The sequence below is a fragment of the Amblyomma maculatum genome, chromosome 6 (genome assembly GCF_055883805.1).
Source record: "Amblyomma maculatum isolate TAMU_Amacu chromosome 6, ASM5588380v1, whole genome shotgun sequence".
Lineage (NCBI taxonomy): Eukaryota > Metazoa > Arthropoda > Arachnida > Ixodida > Ixodidae > Amblyomma > Amblyomma maculatum.
In genome coordinates this window covers 151,072,397-151,099,316 of record NC_139349.1, presented here as the reverse complement: position 1 = coordinate 151,099,316, position 26,920 = coordinate 151,072,397, and the positions used below count along the sequence as shown (strand labels likewise).

The 26,920-nt window shown below is 43.1% G+C and overlaps 1 protein-coding gene and 1 pseudogene across 1 annotated transcript; both read right to left on the bottom strand.

Moving 5' to 3' along the window:
- LOC146187052 (uncharacterized) overlaps positions 1 to 1,768 on the bottom strand; it is a 29,025-nt pseudogene extending 27,257 nt beyond the window's left edge.
- Positions 1,769 to 16,938: 15,170 nt separating this feature from the next.
- LOC146187051 (uncharacterized) lies at positions 16,939 to 17,949 on the bottom strand. The gene is made up of 2 exons (XM_084608170.1): positions 17,817 to 17,949; positions 16,939 to 17,189 (listed from the first exon to the last, which is right to left on the bottom strand). Exons 1-2 carry the CDS (start codon positions 17,917 to 17,919, stop codon positions 16,939 to 16,941), a joined length of 354 nt encoding a protein of 117 aa, XP_084464296.1. The 5' UTR covers positions 17,920 to 17,949.
- Positions 17,950 to 26,920: the final 8,971 nt, after the last annotated feature.

Below are 26,920 nucleotides of genomic sequence, written 5' to 3'. Positions count from 1 at the left end.
TACGCAAAGGTTTGGTTCAGTTTGGCAGTTGTCAGTGGCATGTTCATTTGAAGCACATTTTGCGCAGGTGAGTCGGCCTCGGCAGCTCTGGGAGCTGTGGCCATATCTCTGGCAGTTATAACAGCGACGTGGGTTAGGTATGTACAGTCTGAGTTGCAGCTTTGTGTATCCTACTTCAACGGAGTCTGGAAGGGTGCTCAGCGCAAATGTCAAGACGATGTGCTTAGTTTGGATCTCTTTGTTGTCTCGCCTGATCTTGATTCGGTAAACGTTGATGACATTTTGGTCCTTGAGTCCTTCGAGCAATTCTTCTTCGGTCAGAAACTTGAGGTCATTATCTGAAATGACCCCACGAACTGTATTGAGTGAGCGGTGTGGTGAGATTGTGACAGGGACATCACCGAATGATGTAACAGCTGCTAGCTTTTCGCACTGGTGGTTGTACAGCACTTCTAAGAGGAGGTCACCATTTGGTAGCTTTTTGACTTTGTAGCCTGGACCTATTGTGTCTGTGAGAGTCTTTGTCACAAGGAACGGTGAGACTTGACGGGCAGTTTTTTCTGCTTGTTCAGAGTGAATGACATGAAAGCGGGGGAAGCTGTTTACATTTTTAGTGAAAAACTTGTTCGTCACATCGGTGCGCCCTCTCTTGGCGGGAGGGCGATCAGCTGCGGAAAGGGAAGAAGCCATAAAATTTATTTTATTGTTCGGTTATGGTACCAGCCACCCACCATGGAGTCCAACAAGGGGACGGGACAGGTGCCTAAAAAAAGCCCTGCCCACGCCAGCTGTATACCTTAACTATAACCTAATATGGCTCAACTCAGGGTAGTCAGCCACACAAGGTTAACCCTCGCCGCCGGGAAGTAAGGAAAAAACCAAGAAGAGAGTAGAGGACAGGAGAGTTGTAGGATAGATGACAGGAAAGTGAAAGATGGAGAGGAGGACAGGAAAAGGTGACTGCCGATTTCCCCCGGGTGGGTCAGCCCGGAGGTGCCGTCTATGGGAAGCGTGGGCCAAAGTGGTGTGTTGCCTCCGCCGAGGGGCCTTAAAGGTCCAAACACTCGGCATCGGCTCAACCACCAGGATCCCCTTTTCCCCAGACACGACGATGCCACGCACGGCTAAGCGTGGGTGCTCGGGGTCCGTGGTGTCGCACAAAACACACAAACACCTGCTTTAACAGGTGCCCCCTGCGGGGTTTTATTACAAGCGTATGAAAGCAAACTGCAAAGGGCTTCACTCTCATCTATATACCAATCGCAACATATTTTTAGAACACGACTTAAACTTCCCGAACAGGATCAGAATTTCCTGTGCGGTGTGCTCTGCATGCATGTTCCTCTGGCCGACAAGGCTGATTCGCCCTGTAGCGGTTTGGGTCAATAAATTCCGGTTCAGGCGCTCAGGTCCAAGTAACCAGTGGAAATCACTTATACTAGGTTCCTTATGCAATCCATTTCTGACATCAAATTACCATGCGATCTCGATGATATGATTATGAGTGATACAAGTTCAGTGGAATATAAATTTATAAGACAAAGCATCTTTAAAATATGCACACGATTTGCATTTTATCTGCACTCTTTGGTTACTGCGACTTTCGTGGAATCGCAGCCTCTGTCATTGCTAGAAAAAGTGGCTTCTTACCAGCGATGGCATACCTTTCAGTCTTCGAAAAAAGAATGTGCTGAAGTTCAATGTCGTGGCCACGGTGATTGCTTTGGAAGACCACACTCACTGCTTTGCTCTCCTTAGTAATGTTCATTCCCGCAAAACACCATTTAACGCACTGGACACTTCCAGGTCGTTTTAGATTTCGTTTCTCTGCGCGTAAAGGAGGCAGAACAATATTGCATACAAACACTATTTTTTAAAGCAAGTGTTGAGGCCTGAAATTGCTGTACCAGAGCAAAATCCCGAAAGGTAAGGAATTCATGTAGAATTTTTATACACGATGGTAAATGAGTTGTGCCCAAAGGGGTTATTCACAGACTGACTGAAATAACAGACTGGGTGACTGCATCTTTCTGCCCTGGCCACTGACACTAACTACAAATTGAAATTGGCTTGCATTACTAGACTATTGTGTTCCCACTGCAAATTGCTAGCTTCACTAGAAAAGAGCTCTTGCAAAGTAAGAATAATCAAAACGTGAAATATACATTTGTGAGGACGGGCTTGGTAGTCCAGATTTATTAGAGACCTGAAGTCACACATCGAAGCGAATCACACTACGCGATGACGATGAATCCATTTTTGAGAAAAGGATGAAGATGAAGCAGCTCGTGCACTCGTGTGAAAGATGAAGCATCATGCAGCGCTCAATATTATTGAGAGCAATCACTTTTGCAAGAAAACTGTGGGGTCGTGCTAGTTTGCCTGTCTGCTTCTTTATGCCCATGGCATTGTTGCCAACACATGGCAATGTTAATCGCCACAAGGTTGTGGGCACATAAGGATTATTTTCACTGCACTCTGGGTGACCACACATCAGTAGCTGTGCACGCCCTATTGCAAAAACCAGCGTCTCCAGTGCGAAACCAGTAAGATTTTCGCGCTGGTTTTGCACTGGATCTGCTGGGCACGCTGGAGGTCTGCGATATTCACTGGAGCAGTAACGGGAAGACACTGGCTGCACTGGTGCGATGGAAGAAAAACGCTGGGATTAGCCTTTTGACGCTGGGTGTGTCGCTGGCATCCGGATGCACTGGGAGAAGCGCTGTATGTGCGCTGGGGCCGCACTGGTCCCAGTGCCCCAGTATAGCCGGTGCGGCCTGCGCCGTCAGCCGGAGTAGCATCCCTCAGGGGCCAACACGGCAACAGCGTACTTTCAATCGACCATCGGGGGGCATATGAAAAATATGGTTCAAGCAAGCGCTTTTTGCTGCGAAGTCGTTGCGCATTTGTAAGAAAACAAAGGCGGTATCTTTTTTCTAGAGTTTCCAAGTTTCCATAGGTCGTTTCGAGCGTTTCGAGAGAGACAACGACCGCCGCGCCTCGATCTCATGACACACTGGCGATTAACGCACAACTAAAGCTGGAATTGAATAATGTGGGCTACCATATGCATAACCAACTTCACAGCTGATCTTAAGGGCACTCTAACACAATGATTACTGCCAAAATGTTCAATGCGGGCTCAATCGCAGGCGAGCGTAGCCTGCACCACGGCCCAGTATAAACAGCAGAAAGAAAAACTAAAACCAGGAAGAGAGTAGTTTACCGAGCGATGGGCCCATGAGAGAAAAAGCAACAACATACAGCGCTTGTAATACATAATATTTGGCGTGTTTCCCAAGCCTTTGCGCTCCTTCTTACTCTGCGTATCAAGCAGCCGAGCCCTCGGTCATCGCAACGCTTCCCGCAATGTTTACATACAAATAAGGTTTAGTTACACGCAATTATAGGGTCATCGCTGCGGCGCTTGCCGGTATTGAAGCTTGGTCGCACTTTTTTCCTTGAAGGCTTCTACTAAAGTTCCGTGTTCAGCGAAAATTACGCCCACGGTAGCAGAGCACCATCCAAGAGCCGGCGTTGGTAAATTTGCCAGCGATGTCAAACTCCACATGTTAAAATGATTCCAATGTACAAAATAGCGCGCATAGGCACCCAGAACATTAGTTGCAAGTCGTGAGAGCAGACAGCAAGCTAAAATGATCAAGAAGTTGCAATTGTTAGAGCGGTAGCAATGGCCTGTAGATTGAGAAACATGAAGTCCCAACCTTATAAATGCGGTTCATGACATAAAATGCAGAAATGTCTCAAAAAAACCTAGTTCTTGGCATGGCCGAGTGGTTAGCGTGCTTAGCTAGTGATTGATATGTGCCTAGGGAATGAGTTAGAGGTGCGCTTGGTGCAGAAATTTTTTTCTTTTCTTTTTACTTTTTTAAGTTTTTTTTATGTATCTAACTTGTTTCGTTACTTTTTGCTTTTTAATTTTTATCCCACGCCTTTTTTCTCCGGGCGAACAGTGCCGCCAGTGCGGAGCGTCCCAGTATGACGCGTCCCAGTGCGCCCAGTTTCCAGCCTCATACTGGGACCATAATTAGGTATGGCGCTGGGGCGCTGGCACCCAGTGGCACTGGTTTTTGCAATAGGGCGGTATGAATGCACAGTCTTTGTCAAAGGTTTTAGAGCCCAAAGAGACTGCACTTGAGCCTAGCAGCTAAGCATTTTAGGAAGACTGATTTCTGAAAAGAGCGGGACCAAAATCTTATTTTAGGTGATTGCTGGGAACGCACAATGAGGCATATGGTGTGGCTCGCAAAATCGCAGGCAGCAAAAAATCTCCCATACTGTTACATTATTTTCCTCCAAGTTATTACGTTCCCAGATTAGATTTCCTGGATACTACGCTCAGAATTGCGATGAATTGGGGTCTTATAATACGTTTTTGCGATCACCTAGGCATTGTGCTAACAAGCACTCGCGACGTGAAAAACTGAACAGTGGCGCTCTCTCGCCATGGTTGCTTTTCTGCACTACCTAGGTGCAAAGGGGCAAAGCGTGAAAGAAAGCCAACAAGCCAACACACACGAGGCCCCGTTCCCACAGGAACACGTCTTCATGAGGAGAAAGGCGGTGGGTTCCTTACAGTACCTTAGGGGTACAGGCGTGAACGATTTGATAGCTACAATTATTCCATTCGCTATGAGCGGGCCGGAGCTTGGGTGATGCAGCATGAGCAAAAACGCGCCGTTTTATTGGCTTCTCCATTTGTCATTGATGTCAAAGCGTGAAGCATCCGGAAGCAATCAAGGAAATGGTTCTAGCTTGCCTTCTACGAACCGGATTTGTTACTAAATCTCTTCCACTCTTAGGACAACGCAAATATGGATTAAAATCTGTAAGAGCTAAAGAAAGGAACTGTTCGCACTTGATATCTATATATGCGAACCTACACTTTTATGTAGTCAGTCTCAATTCTAACGCCTTTGTGCCTGGTTCAGCAGTTAATTTCTTCCAAAACCAGGCAGTTTGGATATGTTTTCTTTAACTTAAAAAAAAACATGTCAACGAGGCTTTATGTATAAATTTATAATTATGGTTATATTTATACTTATAGTAAAGTTTGATTTTCAAGTATAAGAAAAGGTCCTGAGAAATAAACCACACATTTTACAACAATTTTTGCTAAAGCTTTTGATGATACATGTTTGTATGTTTGCAGATATGGCAATAAATATTTTATTGTTGTAGAGAGGGTGCTTATTTCTAATCAGTTTTCTTTTAGCCAAGCAGGCCACTGGCAGTAACGCAAGTGAAAATCAGTGCCAAAATATGTTGAAAATAAGGCTTGACTTGGAATCCATGCCTGGACGGCCAACCGCTTGGTTAGCAAGCTCATCATGCGTAAAGGTTCTACATCTGTGGAGCTGCTCCAGCTGTAATGATACATTATACCTTGTATTTTAGAAGCTCAGTGTCATTATCTGTCTATCGATATCATGTGAGCAGCTAACCACAGGCAATGCGCAATTCATGCTTTTCTACAGCCTTCATTGAGACATGTTCTTCCTGGATGAAATCCAGGAACACTGAGTGCAGAAGCGACAACTCTAAGGGGCTTGATGCTTGCGCAGGTAAACGACACTTATCTTGTTTAATAACTCTGATGCGTAGGTCAGCACTCTAATTCTTGAATACACTTATATACACTCACTAGCTCACATTTTTGATGTAAGTGAATGAATTTGAATGTGATTTATCGTGAGTGCGTGTGAGTTGTAAGTGGGAGTGACTGGTTGTGGTTTAACAAGAATGAGTCTCAGTCTCAGTTCAGTCGTTCAGTCGTGTCCGACTCTTCGTGACCCTATGGACCATGTCACGCCACGCTTTCCGGTCTCTCACTATCTTCCTAACATCACATAACTTCATCTGCAGTGCCTCGAGGATGCCATCTAACCATCGCGTTCGCTGCCTACCCCTTCTCCGTCGACCCTCAACCTTTCCCAACATCAAATCTTTCTGCAGCGACTCTTCTCTTCTCATCAGGTGACCAAAGTAACCGAGCTTTAACTATAATTTTACCCTCCAATGAGCAGTCAGGGTTTATGGTCGACAATATCGACTGATTTGATCTTCTAGCTGTAAGTAAATTGACAAGAGTGAGTGGCCATGAATGCAGGGCATTAGTGTGATCTGAATGAGCCACCCCTCATAGTGCTGACATATTGCTGTCATGGTGACATGCTTTTAATAACTGATCCAATATTATAAATTGACTCAGCTTTGGCTGCTTTTATCTTTACTGCCTTTGCATGAGAGGTTTAAATTTTGACCTTCATTCAGGCAACTGGACTCAGCAGTAATTTGTGTAGTGTACAAAAGGTTTTTGTTGGAGCATGTGAATACAGTTTAATGGTAAAAAATGTTTAAGAGATTAGTATTAGCGCATTTAGCTTGGTTAGCGTCAATAGGTGGTTTAAGTTAAATATTAAATACGTAATACCATGAAGTAAACCTGATGTTTGCCCTTATGCTGCATGGCTGAAAGAAATAGTCGCCTTGTGGTTTATGACAGAAATAGAGAACTCTGCATGTGCTACCAACAGTAGGAGTATTTCATTGGAAAAGACCGCAGGTACTGTGTGTGAAAGTTGCAGAAAGCCATAATTCCCCTATGATGTACGAACGAGCCGTAAAACCTGTGCGGTTATAGAGATCCTGCTGCGAGCTTTTGCATAATATGTATGGATTGTCCATTGTTTCTTGAACCCTATACAGACATTGAAAATAATAAGGCAGTTATAATAGTTAGTGTTTGGCTATCACTTCTATTCTCCTTTAAACTTCTCATTTGTAAAGTCTGCCTACACTAGAGGACAACATATTTGTCCCTGTTAGCACAGTTGGTACAAAACCTGGCAAAGAAAGAGGGCAGCCTCGAGTTTGAACCCAGGATAAGGACAAATCTTTCTTCAACTGTGAATTTCAATAAAAAGTTGTCTGGATTCCCATGTGACCATAAAGCTGCTCTCAGATGGACAGTAATGAATATTTCCTCCCTGCTGTTGTCACTGTTTCATGCAACACCATCAGGATATTATAGCTGAAATGCGAAACCGCCAAGTTAAATTGAGCTGCTGATGTTGTATTCCGAGTTACATGGGCCATGCCATGGCTTTCACCTAACTGCAGCTATAAAGTTTTTTTTTTTTGTGTGTGTTTTATGGCGCATAAGCATCTAAGGCTATCATGCGCCAAACACATGATGAGATCTGCTGTCCATGCAGCAGATGGTAATATGGTAATTAAAACTCATAATTTGTTAAGAAGGTTGGCATCTTTTAAGAACATAAAAACGCATGATATATTAACAAGAGCATTTTCTCCTATGAGTAAGCTAGGGTGAAGAGGAATATATTCTGAATAAAATATTGGAAAATGCTTCTTTCTTAGTTCTTCTAGCTTTGTACAGGAATATAAAATGTAATTAATTGTAATAGTTTCTCCGCAAAGGTCGCATGTTGGTATTTCCTCTTTTCTAAGAATATAACCATGTGTAAGGTGTGTATGTCCAATACGGAGGCGACATAAAATGACTTCAGTGAATCGTTCTTGGTGTGTGCATGACTTCCATTCAGACATGACAGGTTTTACTAGGTGTAGCTTATTATTTTCTTCATTATTCCATTTAGACTGCCATCTATCTCTTAGCTTAGACTGCATTAACTTGACTGCTTCTTTGTAGGGAACGTGCACTTTCTTCATTTCTATATGTCGAGCTTGTGCAGCGCATATATCAGCGCTTTCATTTCCATCAATTCCTATGTGACTTGGAACCCAACAAAGCTTTACAGTATGTCCCTGGGTTGTGGCTATTTTTATGCTGTGTATGATGTCACCAATAAGCGATTTGCCTGCATTTTTATGATTGTATGCTGTTAGTATGCTCAAAGAATCAGTGTAAATGACACTATTCTCTATGTTTTCAATTTTAATTTTTTCTAGGGCCATGAGGACTGCATAACACTCGGCAGTGAAAATGGATGCACACTGTGGTAGCCGTACTGTTCTATTCCAATTGTTTTGGACCACTGCGCTTCCGACGTATTGTGCAGATTTTGAACCATCTGTATAGAATGCCACATATTCTCTGTACTTTTCACTTAGGGCTAAAAATTCCTGCAATATGTGTTCAGTGGTGTTTGGTTTTTCTGGAATTGGTTTAATGTGAAGTCACATATAGACGGCAGGCAGTACCATGGTGGAAGTGGATCAGGTTTTCGGGTAATATTAGGTAATGAGTCTATTAAGTCTAAAACTTGACATTTTTCTTCAAAGCGGAGCAGAAGTGGTTTTATTTTTTGAGGTTTGTTTATGAACAGTGTTCGAGACTGGCATTTTGTAACTATTGGGTAACAGATATGGTTTGGCAGTGAACGGATCTTTAAAATGTATGAGCATGTGAGCATGTTTCTTCGGCTTGTAAGAGATGGTTCATTGGTTTCTACATATAAGCTGTTTATGGGGGATGTCCTATATGCACCAGTTGAAATACGCAAGCCTGAATTGTGTACAGAGTCCAGTCGTTTTAAATATGACGGCCTTGCAGATCCATATATTATCCAGCCATAATCTAAACATGAGCGAACCACAGAGCGGTAAATTTTTAAAAGACATGTTCTGTCAGATCCCCAGTGTTTATGTGAAAGGACTTTCAATATATTGAGAGATTTCGAAGCTTTCTTTTTTAGGTTGTTTATGTGGGGAAGGAATGAAAGCTTTCTGTCAAAAGTTAGCCCTAGAAATTTATGTTCGTGCTTTACAGGTAGCTTAACATCATTAAGGTGGATGGTGGGATCAATGTGCAGTCCTCTTCTGAGAGAGAACAAAACAACTACCGACTTTTGAGTAGAAAACCTGAAGCCATTCCTATCTGCCCACGTTGCCAGTCTGTTTACTGTGAGCTGTATTTGCCTCTCACATGTTGACACATTGGAGGATGTACATGCAATCTGAAGGTCGTCTACGTAGACAGAGTACATAACGGATTTTGGGATTATTTTAGCTATACTGTTAATTTTTACTATAAACAGAGTAGTACTTAAAATACATCCTTGAGGTACACCATTTTCTTGTATGAAGGTTTTAGAAAGGATAGAACCGAGACGTACTTTAAATGAGCGTTGAGAGAGAAAGTCGCTTATACATTTTAGCATCCTGCCGCGAATGCCAAGCTCTCCCAAATCACGCAGGATCCCAAACCTCCACGTGGTGTCATAGGCTTTTTCGAGGTCAAAAAATACGGCAAGGCAATGCTGTTTATGGATAAAGGCTTCTCGGATAGTATTTTCCAGTCGGACAAGGTGATCAATAGCTGAACATGTTTTTTTGTAGCCGCACTGATGAGTATCAAGAAGTTTCCGGGATTCAAGAACAAACATGAGCCTTGTATTTACAATGCTTTCAAAAGCTTTTGCAAGGCAGCTCGTCAGGGCTATTGGCCTATAACTGCCTGGGGAGTCCGGGGGCTTCCCAGGCTTTAAGAGAGGTACTATAACGGCTGTCTTCCAGGCTTCTGGTATTGTTCCAGATATCCATATTTTATTAAAAAATTTCAATAATGCATCTACTAACAATGGAGTCAAATGAGCAAGCATTTCATAATGTATTTCATCTGGTCCTGGTGCAGTTTGTTTGCCGGCATTTAATACTCTAGTTATTTCTTCAAGTGTAATTAAACAGTTAAACGGTTCATTTGTGCCTCCAGCTATTGGGAGTCTTTGTTTTTCAGCTGCTGTTTTATACTTTATAAAGGAATGTGTATAGTGTGCCGAACTAGAGATTGTAGCGAAATGTTCCCCCAATATGTTTGCTTGTTCTTCTACACTCGTTTGTGTACCAGGAGTTGTTAAAAGTGGAATCGTGAAAGGATAGTATTTGCCGTCTAGTTTATTAACCTGCTCCCACATTTTTTTAGATGTGGTTGAGCTATTTATAGATGACACATAATTTTGCCACGAGGCTTTTTCAGCTTCGCGGCGAATGCACCGTGCTTTAGCCCTGGCCTTTTTAAAAGTTATAAGGTGCTCATGTGTGGGATATCTCCGGAATATTCCCCAAGCTTTATTTTGTTTTCTTTTTGCCTGTTTGCACTCTTGTGTATACCACACTTTATGGTTTTGCTGTACATTTCCCGAGGACTGTGGAATAGCTAGGTGTGCTGCAGCAATAATATAAGCCGTAATCTCTTCATTCAGCTCATCTATGCTGAGATTTTCTGAAAATACTTTTATGAGGTCAGCTTTGGACTGGAAAAGTGTCCAATCTGCCAGGTGAAGTTTCCATCGCCGTGGTTTGGTTAGAGTGATGGATGGTGAGGATGTTAGACTTATTATGACAGGTAAATGATCACTTCCATATGGGTTGTCGAGAACGTCCCATTTAAAATCGGTGAAAATTGATGGTGAACAAAATGATAAATCTAAGCAGCTCATTTTTCCTGAGTTTGGGGAGCAATATGTTTGTTTACCTGTATTCAGGAGGCAGACGTTGTTGGACAGCAAAAAATCTTCTAGCAGCTATAAAGTGTGTGGTGCCAAAAAAAAAAACGCATGCAAGTGCCACGTGAAAAAATATACCGTTATCATGCAGGAAATTAATCGATAAGCCAGATATCGCATGTGGAGAGCTCCGTTTTCATAATTGGGAATGCGTTGTTTTTGTGCTAATGCGCAATCATCGGGCTTTAGTCAGTAGCATGAAACAACGCCGTCATTTAACTTCGGTAATTGTGTGCCTCGTACTGGAATTTTAGTGCCATCATTTGAGAGGGAATTATTTTCTATTGCCTTGGTGGATTATTTAGTGTCGTGGTGCATTTTTTTTCGGTTGCGCTGCGACATGCAAACACGTAATCGCCTGTGCCGAGATCCAGGAGCCGAAAACTTCAAACGCTGGAGCCTGGGTTGATCGCCACCAAACGATGGTGGTTGAGAGCCATCTCTTTTTTCATGGGACTTGCAAGTCATGCAATGCTGCCACGGCGCTTTTTTCGTCCTGGTGCATTTCTTTGCAAACAACAGATGGCCCTACCGTTGCTCCTAGCGGCATCTTGGCGTTGCATGATGGCTTTTGGTCGTAATTTTACGCCAAAATGAAACGTCGTCTTGTGATTTCAGTATCCAGGCGGATTTCCCGCTTACTGTGAGTGCTAGGTACAGCGAGCATATGTGGTACTTTTCTGGCACTTTTGATTCACAAAACATAATGCACTGTCTGCGAAGGTGAAGCAATGAAACATATCTAAGAAACAAATACCTGCCGTCGCGTTTAGACACCGCTTTACGACTTCACACGACTAGCACGGCCGTATGCTTGTATTTTATCTAATTATTATTCGACGTGGGCAACACCGGTATCTGCAACGAATCATTCATCTAAAAAACTCGATTTGATGCCACCACTGTGAGCGAGGGGGGGGGGGGGGGGGGGGGGGGGGGCGCTCGCTCTTTATTTCTGATAGTCAAGTATTAGTTGCATCGATAGGTATTTAGGTAATGTTCCAATCAATCAGTACCGATGAGTGCAAAAAAATAAGAATCAGTACAAACTTACACAAACGAAAGTTATGTATTCTACACTGATTCATATAAAATCTGCGGTGGGCCTCACTGTTACGACGTGAGGAGTAGGCTATAACAAACATATGCCTCCCCCCCTTGCCCCTTGCGTTGGATAGTCGGCAAAGACACGGCGATATCTAATCTACCACCGTAATTCAATTAAAACACTCGTTTATCGTGTTACAGCCAGACCGCACAGCAGGACATTCATAGGCGTGGGAAAAATGAGGATGGGAAGCTAATCATGTTATACCTTTACTTTATTGCACCTGTGTCGTCATTGTTTAAAGTGCAGGGTTGTCACCGCGCTGTTTATTATTTTATTTTTTTTTGCTACACCGGCGGCCGAGGACCCGTGATGTTCCGTTCTAGGAACTGTTCTTTTGCCTTATTTACCCACGGGAACCCGGACCAAAGCGAGGTTGTTGTGAGATGCACGTCGTCGCGCCAGTTTCATCAATATCATCATCGTTTGTCATCCTCATCATTTTTGCGTCAATGTTGAAGCTTGTTTTTCCTTTACACGCAGAGCTAGCGCCATCTAATAGGTTGCGCAAAGGGCATTGTCAATACAGCATCGGCACGCGTAAGGTCTGTCTTCTGTTGGGGCGGGCGTGTGGAAGGGGGGGGGGGGGGGTATGGTCTGCGGTGAAACTTAGCTACCCTAATGGAGAACCCTGCGCACGCCTCTTACAATAAAAGAGGCAAGTTTTTCTGAACTGAATGAAATCGACCTATGCGCAAGAAATTCATTCGTAGACTGAAACAAATATCGCACGAACTTTTTCAGCGATGCGTAAGTAGCCAACATGAAACATTTAAGTATCTTGATAGCAAGAAGTGCACTTGGTGCTCCTGAAGCAATGCATATTTTACCTGAAGCAATCGGCGAACCACAGCTGACTTACGGTGCACCTCAAAATTTTAAGGGGTCACAGTTTATTGCAGGAATACTCCTCAACGCAAGTCAATTGATGCGTTATTTCACTCTTCTAATTAAAAAAAATTGCGCATTTGGATAGGTAGCTTATTACCTCTGTTTGCTATCTAGATGGCCGTCACATTCGTACTACAATTCCGCATACGTCGGTCTACACCAGTACTTATTTCTGACCATCTCGCTATGTCTCTTTGAAGAAGGCAGCAGAGCAGGTAACAACACAAAGCGTAAGAGGCACACACACGCACACAAGGAAAAGGCTGCACTGACAACTATATTATTCTTCCTTCACTTCACGTCTGCAGCCAACTTTCTCCTTGTCTTTAACATCCTGCCGGTTTGCGCAAAAATTCTACTTCCTTCAACAAAACCACTGATGGCATACTGACACATTGGTCTCCCAAGTCACAGATTGCATATGCTTCATAAATCTCCCTTGCTAACTTGTCAGTGCAGCGTTGTCAGTGCAGCGTTGTCCTAGTGTGCGTGTGTGTGCCTCTTACGTTTTGTGTTGTTACCTGCTCTACTGCCTTCTTCTAAGAGAAACCTGACCAACTAGCTCAGCGTTCGATATTATTGTATCTCGCAATGGCCCACGCAAGCTCACGAGCCACGGTCAGCGGTCTGATGCCCGAGCACGAACTTCGAGCTCATGCACGGATAAAACGTGCGCCCTTCACTCTACGTTCTCATTTAAGACTCAAAATTATATAAGCGAATAAACAAGAGGTCGTTTATACTTCCATGTGGTACGGTCGGTGAAACCGCATTATTACGCTAGGTAAATCAGAGCACAAACTAGAAGCGCAATATCTACAGAACTCAAGCCGCATAAATACAGTCCTGCCACCTTTTGTACGCCTACGGCGGAATGCAATACAGAGCGACCATTTTATTGTAGCCAGGGAATTGTAAACACAGTAGCATGTCTTTTATTTTCGCGATAATTTAGCCGCCTTTCGGCACCTCAATCCGCGGTAGCCGAAGTCGTCCTACTAAGAGAGTGTACGGAGTTAGCGGACGGTTGTTGTGACCAATAGTCTGTGTACTGTTTGCGGCTTTTCGTAACGCGGCCTCTACCAAGCTGAGAGATTATTGAAGAAACCACTTGAGATCGGGACACGGGGGGAGCACATCCGCATAACATTTTCTTTTCATTTCCCACGGTTATTTTAGGTGTTTAAAACACCGCTAAAGGTAAATTGAAGGAAAACGATGAAGTGGACAGTCCTCAACACTTTATGGCGCTTTAGAAAATGAACCTGTGCCAAAGTTAAGAGTAAAAATTCTGCTTTCTTGTAATTGGCAAATAAGGTGCATTAAAAATCTTCGTGTTTGGTCAAAACGAATGCCTACAATTCCTCACTGTTTAGATCTGCATGCATCTCGATAACGTTTTTTTAACATTGCCATCAGTTTGCTAAAATGCATACCTTCAGAGTGTCGGTCTAAAGCTATAAAACATAAGAAAAATGCTTCAAATTGTATTTTCGCTTACTGAAGAGTGCTGCAAAATGAAATTGATTGTTGCCACCACTGTTTACCGGGTTGAAAGGAGTATGCTGTCTCACCTGTCATTGTCGGAAAATAGTGTTGCTGGAACGCAACCTGGAAGTCATGTCCGGTGATGAGATGCGATCTTAGCTCATTTAAGGTGAAAAACTTCTCGTCGCATTCGTCACATGTCTGCATTGGTTCGGGGATATTCTTGTCCACATTGATCATGGGCCGCAGCAAATTCCATTTTATCGCGCACTGCATACCACATTGCGGGCAAAAAACGATTGATGGCTTGTCTATTCCATGCGGACGTTGGGCTAGATAGGGAAGCTGCTGAATGACCCTGGCGTCGGGACGAGTAAAACTGGCAAGAGCGCTGTCTTGGAACTGAAAGCTTATTTCGTGTGTTGCAAAATATAAGGACGCAAGGGGGAAGTGGAGAGACAAGAAAGAAAAAAGAAATCACGGAGTTCAACGACTCTGAGCTTGGCCAACCCGCAGGTCGTTTGCCGGTACTTGCCGCCGAACGCGGCACAGTACTCAAAGGCAATGGTCCACCGAAATAGTTTGGAGGGGACAGGCAATGTACCGCGTGTACCTGTACGAGAAAGTGTTAATGAGATTAAATGAGGTTTTCAAGGGGGACGTGCAGGCGGCCGCTTTTAAGGTATCCTCTAAACACACAAAAGACGGGATTTGACGTTGCGAGAGGGGAACAATTGGTTAAAGACCGTAGGAGAGGGGCAGACACCCAAGGCAGGATGCCAGAGAGGGGAATGAGATAACAAAAACTAGGGTGGGAGGAGGGCGTTAATTTTGATGTGATGCGTGCATATACATTACAGTGATACAGGGCGCTATTTTGTCTCGTGTATTTGCGCCTTCTGCTTGTCTTATGCGAGTGCGAATGTTCCAAATATTTAATATATGGCGAATTATGGTTGCTTTTCAATGCCGTTCCTATCTTTATCATTTATGGGCTGTAACGTCCCAATGCGACTCCGACTAGGAGAGAGGCTTTAGCGGAGGGCTTAAGAAATTTCGACCACCTGGGGTTCTTTGATATGTATTGACATCGCAGAACACCTCGGCGCCTTCCCGTTTCGCCTCAACCAAAAAGTTACCGCCGCTGCCACGATTCAAACCCGCATCCTTGGGATCAGCAGTCGAGCACCCTAACCACTGCGCCGCCGCTGCGGGGTGTAACTGTTATTGTGCGAAGTATTAAAAAAGGAACTTGTTAACAGCCGCAACGAACTCTTCTACTGGCTACGGACACGATGGCAAAAAGTGCGAACGGGTGCCTTTGCTGATATCGTTTTTCTTTTTTAATCGCTGCTGAAAGAGAAGCGGTACGGTGCATATGTGCTGCCATAAGGACTGCGAACGATCAAAACTGCGGCATGCGGGCGCTCCAGCGAGGATCACTGGAGGACCGCTTCATTCTAAATTTTCGTCCATGAAAGGTGCGAATTATTATGTGATATACAGCTCGTTCGATTGCAGAGGCGTGCTGTTGTTGCAATTAGAGTTGAAAGTAAAAATACGCACGTGATTCCTATCAGTTTTTACGCTGGCGTACTTTGTGTACATAATTACACGGTATTCAGCACAAAACAGACACACAGAAGAAAGAAAACACCACGGGAGCCTTTGTCAGCGTTCCTTCCATCACTCTGGCAGAAACAAATGTGTTATCAGTTCCTGGTCGCAGGCTGCATTGAGAGCTGCCCCGCCTCCTTTCTGCTTTTTTTTTCGTTCTGTGCACAGGCCCCCAAATTTTTTTTCCTCTTTTCATCAAAGATCTCCCTATTTTCCTCTCCACATGGTTACGTCATTATCTATAACACACTAATCTGGTATTATCCATTACGTGCTACAACAATCTGGCCTTGCATACAGGCGCCTCGCCTACTGCACGCGCATGATCCATAATGGGAAATTATATTCATACAAGTCAAACAGGAAGTATGAGTGCATTTATAACACATATTCTTCTCATATACTTTCTACCATTTCTCGAATAATATGCACATTTCCACTGCACAGAAAACCATGGAAGACTATACACTCTTATTGTGCTTCACACGTGGACTGCATTCATGCATGTGCCGAAGCACATACCCAGAACCAGAATTTGCAGCCACTCTTGAGAAAGGCCTCAAACACTTAATATCAGGTGGGTGCAAAGGCTTGACATCCAAAATATTTTGCGAATGCGACTGCGAGTCAGCTAGTATGAAGTTGGCACTGTGCATATGGGAGGCGAGACAATCGAGATATGAGTGCACACACGAATTTGAAATAAACAGCGAGTTGCCTCAAATGATGCTATTCCCAAGCAGCACACCAACAATGGACCAGCGCTGGCGTTACATTGGTAAAAAACGGCACGAAAGTAGGACCGTCATTGGCATTTAGGCCAAAAGAGACTTTTTCCAACCTTGGGCCGACGTTCATACCACGATTGGACCGCTCTCCAGCCTACATTTGTCCGACACTATACCATGATTGAACCACTGTACTGCCCATATATTCATGTTGGCCCGCCGTTCACCCATGATTGAACCACTGTACTGCCCATATATTCATGTTGGCCCGCTGTTCACCCATGATTAGACCACTGTTATGCCGATGTGATATCATTGGCCCGACATTCATGCCACGATTGAACCTGCATTCAGCCAGTCTACCAAAAGTGGACATGCCACAATTAGACCATTGTTTAGCCTATCTGTTAGAGCTGGCCCAGAATTCAGGCCATGCATTTTCAGTGCATACAAGCCACATGCTTTACTACTGCCAAACTGCACCCTTTATATACACATGCATAAAATGAGGCGCAACAAAAATCAAAGTGTTATCATTTATTTAAAAATAACATATATTCCTTGGCTGGCACATCGAGGCAACTCATGAGCAGGCTCAGGTGCCAGCAGGGCCCTGCAAGGCAGCACTGGAGGTGTGGGCCGGGTGAGGCAGTGAGGGTGCCGTACTGGACGTCGCCGAAGCACAGGGGTTCGGTGTGGTTGCCAGGCTGCCGGCAGAACTTGTATTCAGTGTTTCGGCAAAGCGCCGCTTTCTACCGCCACCACGATCCACTGACCCTGGCAACCACTTCTTAATGAAGCCGTGCGCTTCAGCAACATCCACGCCTGTCTTTTGGCAGATGACATCTGCACAAGAAAAATGGACATTTTAGGCCAACAGGAACACTTTGTTGGCTCACAGAAATCAAGCTTATTTCACTGAAATAAAAACAGAAGAATAAAAGGTAGCGCAAAAGGACGAAGACAGAGGAACCAGCCCAGCAACAAGTTTTATTGAAAAAAACAGAAGAGGACACACAAGTAAATGTTACACGGAATGGGCCTCATAATTCAAGGACTATAGGCAACCAAATGCAACTTTAGAAAAAGCTCTCGCAAGAAAGCTCTTCTAACCAACTGTATATAGCTACTATGACACTATGGTCCACCTTTCAAGGACTAGAGAGGGAACACAAATAGCTGGCCAGTGCAACATGACTGCAATGCTGCGAGAAAAGATGGACTTGACTGGTTTGAGGACTTTTTCAAAATACATCTGCTGTTCATTCTTTAGATGCCCACTGAGGAAAACTGCAACCAGCCCCACAAACAATTGCAGTAACAAAATATTCATCTGTTATAAAAAAAGAAGTCGTAAGCTGTGTAAAGTGGTAACAGATTTTACAGATGAAAACAAAGTGCAGCAAAGCCTGTTACATGTGCTTTCGCTCATGTTTTAAAATTAAAAGCTACTGTAATTAATAAAAAATATACCTGTGACCCCCTTGCACAATCTTAGGCCGATAAAGGAAAGTTTCCCTTTCCGGCCGTGCAGACTGTACAGACGCTGTACGGACACCCCCATGATGGCCGTCATGGCGTTGGCTGCCACCTCCTTTAACCCTTTCCCCCCCCAGGCGGAGCAGCTGCTGTCGCTGAAAAGAAAGAAAATCATAGTTGCGCAAATGCTATTAGATTGTGTGACCAATTGTCAGCAGCTCATACAATTGTGCCTGCTATTTAATGCATCATTCGTGTATGATGCAACAGCTCTCTACCACTGCAAACAAAGACATTTTTTTTTCTAATTTGCTAGGAGCAGACAAATTTAGGTGCTGAGCAAAAGTGGTCGCTCTTATCATGTTATAACTTGAGGCTTTTAGCAGATATGTGTGCTGGATGTATTTGGGCTGCAGTCCCAAAGGAATTCGGGCTAGGAGCATGCTGTAGAAGAGGGGTTTGCAAATTTTACCCTCTGGAATCCTTAACGTGCACTGACATCGCACAGCACACGTGCACCTTGCTTTTCACCTCCATGGAAAAGTGGTTGCTGCAGCCAGGTTTGAACTCTTTTTGGGTTCAGCAGTTGAGTGACTGAGCTGCTGCCGTGGGGCCCATTACCCCGAAACTGAGCATGATCTAATATTATGTACCCCAAGCACATGAGTAAAGCTGCATGCCTAGCAACCATTCCTGTTTTTGGCAGCAGATCAAGTAATGGAAGAAAGCATGATATGGGCGAGAGGAAAAAGTGGGGATAAAAAACAGCTCGAAAACAAGGACTTGACACCACAACATAAACAAAACACAGGGCTGTGAACTCATGGGCTGTGCATTAACTGCCCATGAAGACAGCATACAGTTCCGTGACCTAAGAATTTCAATTTTGAAAGGGCACATATGCTGGATGTATAATCCTAGATCACAAAAGGCACTCCTCCCCTATAGTAGTGCTCATTGGAAAGTAGTAAAATGAGCAGTTGCCATGAATTGCCTCAATTACACGTTGGAAAAATCATGTCATCAAATATCTCAGAGCGTTAAAATACAAGCACAGCGTTTGCACATGTCCGGCTATCCTCCAGATACTTAGCAGTTGCAGACAGCCTGCTAAAAAAGAAAAAGATCAGTAAAAAGCAAGATAAGCAAGATCAGAGGCTGACAACACAAGTCATTCCGTGCATTCGCAAAGTATCCCATAATCTTAAGAAGGTTGCAAAAAGATACAATGTAAACATGCTCTTCTCTGCATCAAGTAAGCTCTAAAATATTTGTCCAATGATGATGAAAGAGCAAAAGCCGTATTGTAGTATCAAGCACCAACTCTGGTTCACCCGGTGCACTACAAAGGTAGTTTACAGTGTTCCACCCACTTGTAATAGAGTTTACATTGGTCAAACAGGACACTGTTTTAATGAGAGAGCCAGGGAGCAATATGATTAAGTCAAAGACGGTAAAGGGAGTAATCTTGCCACTGAATGCAGAAACTGTAGGTGTAAGCTAATTTTTCGAAAAACCAAGTTTCTTGGGTGCGAGAAAGATCAGACTGAAAGAGATAGTGTTGAGGTATATCATATCAGAAAAGCGGGAGATCAATGTGTCAGCCCCCCTCATTGTTTCTGTATGATAATGAAATGGCCTTTCTGGACAAACACGGTTGACTACCATTTAGTTGGAAGTTCGTCCTGTTGTGTGTTTCTTCATGTCCTCATTTTTTTTGTGCTGTGAGCACTATACGTTGATGAATCAACATCAATGGGCCCAAACATCAGTGTTGTTGCACAGTTTGGTGGTATAGTGTCAAAAGCGGTTTGAGGCCATATACAAGACCATGTAGTAGTATCAATTCCTGAAATGAAAATGTAATTGCCAAAACCCCTGCAGCACGAGCAATTGTAATGCTTCCTGAAGCAAAACTGAAACTTTATGCATTAGACATGCAGGAGTGTCGTTGCAGATGTGACACCCACTGCGGACATGTTGCAGCGCTCAGTTCAAACTACAATCACTTTTGCATCAGATTTACATGGAAAGAAAAGGACAGTAATAGCCAAATGTGTAGACGTTACTTTCTTAGAGCAATAAAGAGAAATAAAGCACAGTTCGAATTTAGTGCCATGGTCACTGCAACAAGCTTCAGCAAACGTTGCCATCCTCACTGAGCTTCCACGCCTCTTACAATAATTTCCATTTTCAAGTGAAAAAGTGTGTGATTTCCTTATGCTGCAGTGCTTTTGAAACTTGTTCATTGAAAAAAAGTATGGCACGATTGATGGAATTGAACTCCCCACTGTCACTAACCACCAAATCGCAATTAAATAAAAGATTTAATAGCTGAGTTTAGTTAACCATGTAATTACTAAAGTTTAGCCGTACATTGTGCCTGTTGCATCAGGAAATGCGTTCCTACAATCTATTTTTTCTAGCCTCCCCTTATTCAGAATTTTTGAAAATGTTCACTGAAACACCCAGTAATCTGTATATGCAGCTTTCATGCACAAGATATTTACATTAATAATACATGCAGAAGTGACAACATACTCAAGCAAATCAGTAAGAATTATGAATATGATGAGCATGTTATCCACAGAGCATGGCATGCACCTTTTTCACAAACATCTGAATTACTTTATATTGCAAACCCTAACTAGGTACTCATTTTTCTCAGTTAAGAATTATTGAAAAGCATTAGATTACCAGTGCAGCTGCCACACCATCATCTTGCAAGGCAGCGTCGGCTGCCTCCAGCTCCTCTGTAGTGTAGGCGGGCAGAGCAAGGGTGGGAGGAGGTGCTGGTGGGTAGACTGGCTCTCGGTCCGACCGCAGCAGCAGGCTATCTTCAATGCGCTGCACGCGCTGGATCAGCTCACGCTGCTGCTGTCGGACCTAAAGCAAAATCCTCAGCACCCTGAGCACTGCAGCTGTAATTGAAGCAATCAATAATAAATTCAGTGAGAGTACAGCTTCCTAAGGCCGATAGCATCACTTATGCCCTAGGCACCAATAAAACAGTATGAGTGTAAACAGCAAGAAGCAACATGCTTAACTTTCTACAGCTTTCACAGAGACACTCATAACACATGCATCTATTCCTTGCCAGCCTAATGTAAAAGTTATAAATGTCATCACACTGATGAACACTTAGGTCAAACAGAGCTCCTCTACGTGTGACAGATAGCAAAAGAGCTGCGATATTGTTCTGGAAATGCCTCCTCAGTCTGGGCTTCTGCCAATGGTTATGGCACTTCAGAAGCATTTCCACTGCTACTGCATTGCGGAAAGGATTAATGTATTCTTCTACTCTCATGAGACGCACATGCTAATAGGAAGTCAGAAAGCAGAGCAGGCCTTCGCCTGTAATTTACCTTTGCATCATTTGAAAAGTGTTTTTCATGGCAAGATTATATTAGAAAAATTCTGGAGGTAGCAGTCTGTTCTGTGTAACTACAAGTACTTTTGGGAGCTAATGCATTACACTTGCTGCAGCAAAGATCCCTATTGCACTGTTGTCCTTGGCTGATAAACAAAATGCAACAAAAAGGTGAATCATGTGTCAAGTTCCACATCAGAGGACAAAGTAAAGATTAAATCCAAGATAAGCCCACCACCATGTGGACGTAAATAAATACAGGAAATATATAAGATACAATAACATTAGCTCTTGGGCCAGTTGGTGCATGTTGAACATAATTACAGGGGTGCCAGCGGAAACACAAAGGTGCGTACACAAGAACGAAGAGGTAGCTACAGACGGATGCTGGACTATCAACTGTGGTTTATTGAAGAAGCATTGCCGCGCAAAAATACACATCCGACACATGCGCATCTGCAGCACCACCGCAGATGTGCATGCGTCAGATGTGTGTTTTTGTGCTGTAGCTACCTCTTCGTTCTTGTGTACGCATCTTTGTGTTTCTGCTGGCACCCCTATATTATGTTCAATATTTCATACAGGCTTTCTTCATACATCTCTGCACTATCGAACTGCAGACACTGCACACAGTTGCCTATTGCTTATGACAAAAAGGAACAACACAGAATTCTGAAAAAAGAACGCTAAGAAAAATTTGCCACAGTAATTCATCACATTCCAATGCAAAATGCAGTCCATAAAGGGTGATGCACAGTAACATGTTTCAAAGGCTAGGAGCTACACTATAGTCATCTGCAATATCACTAAACAGAAAATTTAGTTCTGATCAGACCTCTAAGCAGGTAATCTTGTTTTGCATACCTTTTACAAAGTAACTGCGCAAGCTGCAAGGTACCACTCCTAGGCTTTCTTTTTGTTTATGCACTAATCAGGGGTTCTCAAACTGGGTTCTGCAGAGCTCAGGGGTTCCACGAGCTTCTACTGCCAAAGAGCAAAAGTATGCCTATGCCGCACTGATGCAGAAGCAGGGGGCAGCCAATAACCTGTGTGAGCTGCTGCGTGATTCTATGCACAGTCCAGCTGGGTTGGACACGAGAATTGAATGTAGTGCTCGTCTTGTGACTAGTTTACTGTTTCTAGTTTTGCCATCTGGATTTTGCCTATAGTTGCCAGTATAAGTGAGAGGTAGGCATTGAATAAAAAGGTAGTTGCCAAAAGCAAGAATACAAACAAGTGCTTACAAAAGGGAACTAAACAACAAAAAAAACCAGGGTGGGTTCATGATCAAGCAACACCAGATGATAGCGATTTGAGAAGGAGGTTGGGGGGGGGGGGGGCGGGGGAAAATATATTGCATGCCAACTGGGAAGACTCCCTTTTAATATCTCCTGTTCCATGAATATGCTGGCAACATTTAAATGAAGTATTCAATCACAATGGCATAAAGCAGACATATGCCTCAAACGATGCCCAAATATTAATCCACAAGCGAACTCGCTGGAAAATCAGCTTGAAACAACTGCCTCTTTCAAATAGCAAACTTGTGCCAGCATATATGTCAAACATGATCATCTAGTGACTCATTGTTGGCATCTGTCAGCAAGATAAACATGACGTCATACATGGCATACAGTCCTATGTGAGACGCTCTGAGAGTATTAGAATAAATAGTGCAAGCATTTTTGTGTGCACTAAATGAAAGCATTTTGTGGTAAATGCTGTTCAGCTTATTGCCACTTTAAGTTGAAATATGCAAATAAAAATGGAATTTTAAGTCAGAAAATGTGGCACCATCTCTATAAAGCGGGCTGTTTTTTGCCGACCAACTGACATTTCTTGCTAGGCACAGGCGAATGTTTGAGAAATAAAAAAGATCGTAATTATTGCTTATCACACATAAATCTTGCTGTATGCAAGAAAAGATGAATGGCAGCGGATGCTGCAGAAGGTGGTTAGACTGCTGAGATCTTTCCTAAATGAGAGCGTGCCACCCTGTTGGTTTTGGGTACCTTATAAGGGAGTGCACAGGGGCTGCATGATGTCCAAATTAATTTTGTTCCACATTTTACACTCCATCTGAGGCACTGCATTCGCACCTGTATGCCCCTGGAAGTGAATAAATTATTCTGCAAGAAGAAAAAGCACAGAACATGGGACCACTGCACGCAGTACATTAATGGTGATGGCTTTCTGGTGATCGTAGGCAGAGAGAGGCAGCAGCAATGCCAGGATCCAAAAGATGACAACAAAAGTTACTAACTACAGCAGCCAGTGCAGTATGAATGACAAAAGCTGAAAGCGAATCGAAATACTAGGTTGTATGTTTTAGCATTACTTTGGTTCAGTAGGGACTGTCTTTGAAGAATACCAGTAAACATTTTCAGAGTTATCACTTTCAAAGAACATAATTTCAGTCTGATCGTGAACTCCGTGTAATACCTTCCTAAATATTTATTCTCTAGATATTTCTGGCAATGCCAACTTCAGTTCACTAGCATAGGATATACTGAGGAAAATAAAATTTGCTGTTTTTTTTTTTTAAGGCTAAACAGGTCTAACCTCTAGCTGAGAGCATTACTTGATAGCAGAGAAATAGGAGTGAAAATCAGACAGGGAAAAATTGGTAAGACAGGACAAGCATTTGTCCCATCCTCTCACATTGTCCCCATGTTTGGCTAGCATTCCTGTTTTTTGCTCTAGGTTATTTTGCAGTAAAAAAAGAAAACAATGTGAAAATTTCACCTTCAACAGTCCCACTTTCATTGGCAGCCTCGGAGCTCAGGGCTGCACTTTCACTGCCGACAGCTTCAGAAAGCGTCACTGCTGGCACTTCAGCGCCTTCATTCAGAGGTGCTGGAACACGAACATCATTAGTGGTAATGCAGGAGGCACAAAAAATAATAAACAAACTGTCCAGATTAAAGGTAGAACGAGAGGAAGAAGATGGTTTACACGGTATGAACGAGCACTGAACAAGGGTAAGTGGAGTACGCCTCAGTTCGCAGGTCGATCCAACGTTTCGATAAGTGGACTTGTCTTCGTCTAGGCGGAGACAAATTCACTTGTCGAAACGTTGGCTCGACCTGCAAACTGAGGTGTACCCCATTTACCCTGTTCAGTGCTCCTTCATACTGTCCAGATTAAAGTAAGGTGGTGCTTTTGTTTGACCATTCTTTGCCAGGTAACAGTAAAGGGCACCTATTTCAAACCCCAAGTTGTGTTAATTTATGCAACCCAGAAAGACAGCAATTCCCAAAATAGACCTCCCAGCTTGAGTCGCATGGAACAGTGGCGCCCGTGCACACGCATCAATCATGCACACTATAGCAGAAGAGTGACTAGGATAAAAAGTCCCCCGTCTGTCAAATATATCCCAGCAGCACTGTTTCACTTTTGTTAAATTCACAACATTCTGCCGCTGCCATCAAGAGCCATGGTCCATGCAAGCATTTTTGAAACACAGCAGTGCCATTTGTGAAACACAGCAGTGCCAGTGCTACTGTACTGCACTGTGAAAAGGGCTATGCAGGCATCATATAGCAATTCTTCAACAATCCTGACATTGTGCCCAAAGCAAAGTACTTGATGTAGCCATGGAAAATGAGCAATGTTAATAAGTTTTTACCTCTCAAGTACAGACAACCATATTTCTGGCATTCATCACAGAAAACTACTGTGATGCAGGAGGTTTTTGGCAGTATATAGTATCATTCAATAATTCGAAAATTTTTCTTGATCCCTTGAAAGCCAAATTAACAAGATATTACTATTTTTTTCCTTATTCAAGGAGCCAAAATCACTCAATACTTAAAGAGCATGTGACACGTGTACATCTGGCCATACTTGCCTAACTCAAGAAATTTAATTATTCCAATTTCAAGCAGTCTACTAGAAATTTCAACACTGCATCTTTACCTCTTGAGTAAACTAAAATTACCCTAGAACTGCGGGCAACTGGCAGTTTACCAAGAAATGGTTACTGACATCTGTATACTGACATGAGAATATACGGTAAATGTGTTCTATTTCTCTGAGAGTGCAATGAGCTACAGTTTTTTTTTTTTTTGCAGCTCTTGCAAGCACCTACTGCCATATATTCACAATCTGAACTAAAATCAAGCTTATAGATTAAATGTCGATGACAATTCATAACATACGAGGTGATGGCAGCTCCACTTCCACGGGCCAATCTTCATGGCCCTCGTTTCCTAAAGAAAGAATTGCACAGTAATATCATCTTCAGTATGCAAATAATCTTTTGTTAATTATAACTCCAGGAATTATAATTACCAGAAACTGCTGACGTCTCCACAGCAGATGTGAATTCATATTTGCGCATCTTTTTTTCGGCGCTCTTGTAAGAGCCTGCAAAGAATTAATATGAAATGAATGAAATTTGTACTACACCTGCACTACACCCATGATGATTAGACAACACAGGAACTGGTTGAGGATTTCTATATTGGACCAAGATAACTGCGTAGGCAAAAAAAGTTTTCTAAGTGACAGGGAGATTGCCTTTCTTGAGAATGCTTGGAGGTTGCATACATATCTGAGTGGGCTTTAGTGTTGTGTTATATGGTTTATCTGCATCAACACTTTCACACCTTTGAGTGTTTCTTTATATACCAAATCATTGGTAAAGCAAACCCTTAATTGTAAGGCAGCGCTTGTCCCGTGTTTTCCTTTCTCTGATCCCTCTTTCTTTTCTTACGCTGTTGTATCATGACCATAGGTTGGTATACAGCTAGTTGGTATAGCTGTGCCAACTAGCATGGCCAACTCAATGTTTTGCTAGGTTTACCTGTTGTAGAACTGGCCACGTTGACTGAAATTTCTGGCATAGCTCACTGCTCATAAACGTTAAAGTTTGAACATTGAAGTGCTGTTTATTTCATTTTCTTAAATGGTTAAGGCACAGACAAGTGCAACTACTTAGGCCATTGCCTCAACGAAGTGGTTTTCGATCAGCCTATGACAGATCAAGCAACCATCTGCTGATCAGCTTCATTGGCATTGCGGGTCTGAAAGCACTAGACTGCTGATAGTGCTGCTGTAGCTGCCGGTATGACGCGGCAGATTGCCGCATAATAAGCTATATGTAAGACATCTATTGCCCGGCCAAACTGATCATGCCTTTATGCCGGCAAAAACACATATTACATTTATTGTTTGCTTGGTAGCAATGTTCGTCAAGCACTCCCCTAAGATGCACACTGCTAATATGGCTAGTCATGTATAAAATAAAAGAAATCTGTTCTTTGACATATTACCTCATTGCTGACGCTCTGCTGTCTGTCATGACATCTTGTGAGCATTTAATTATGGCGGTCACTCTTAATGGAAGGGGCTTCCTGATCACAATTACATATCGCATTTTTTTAAATATGCAACAACCCCGGTCATCGAAACTTGGAAGTAGGATCATAGACTTCCATAGAAGCACAAACATGCAATTGGTTGAACGACCTGCCCTTCTTTATAAATTTCATTGATATCATTCCTCAACGCTTGGCCATGACACATACACATCCGAAAGTGCATGATACTGCTGTATGTAAAAGAAGTTCTAGGCTACTTTGCCGAATTGACGCCTGTTCAGCTGCCTTGTAACTGCAGTCACCAGTCAGTTCAGCCAACAGACTCCATCCATGTTTGAATGCCATTGAAACACTCATGTGGCAGAGGCATTCTTTTATATTTACAATTAAAACGTGTTGTCAAT

Excerpts from the sequence above, each read along its gene's own strand:
- LOC146187051 (XM_084608170.1), bottom strand. The coding sequence starts at position 17,919 with ATGACGGCCATCATGGGGGTGTCCGTACAGCGTCTGTACAGTCTGCAC. Across the intron at positions 17,190-17,816 it reads ATTGTGCAAGGGGGTCACAG|ATGTCATCTGCCAAAAGACA; the intron begins GTATATTTTTTA and ends TTTCTTGTGCAG.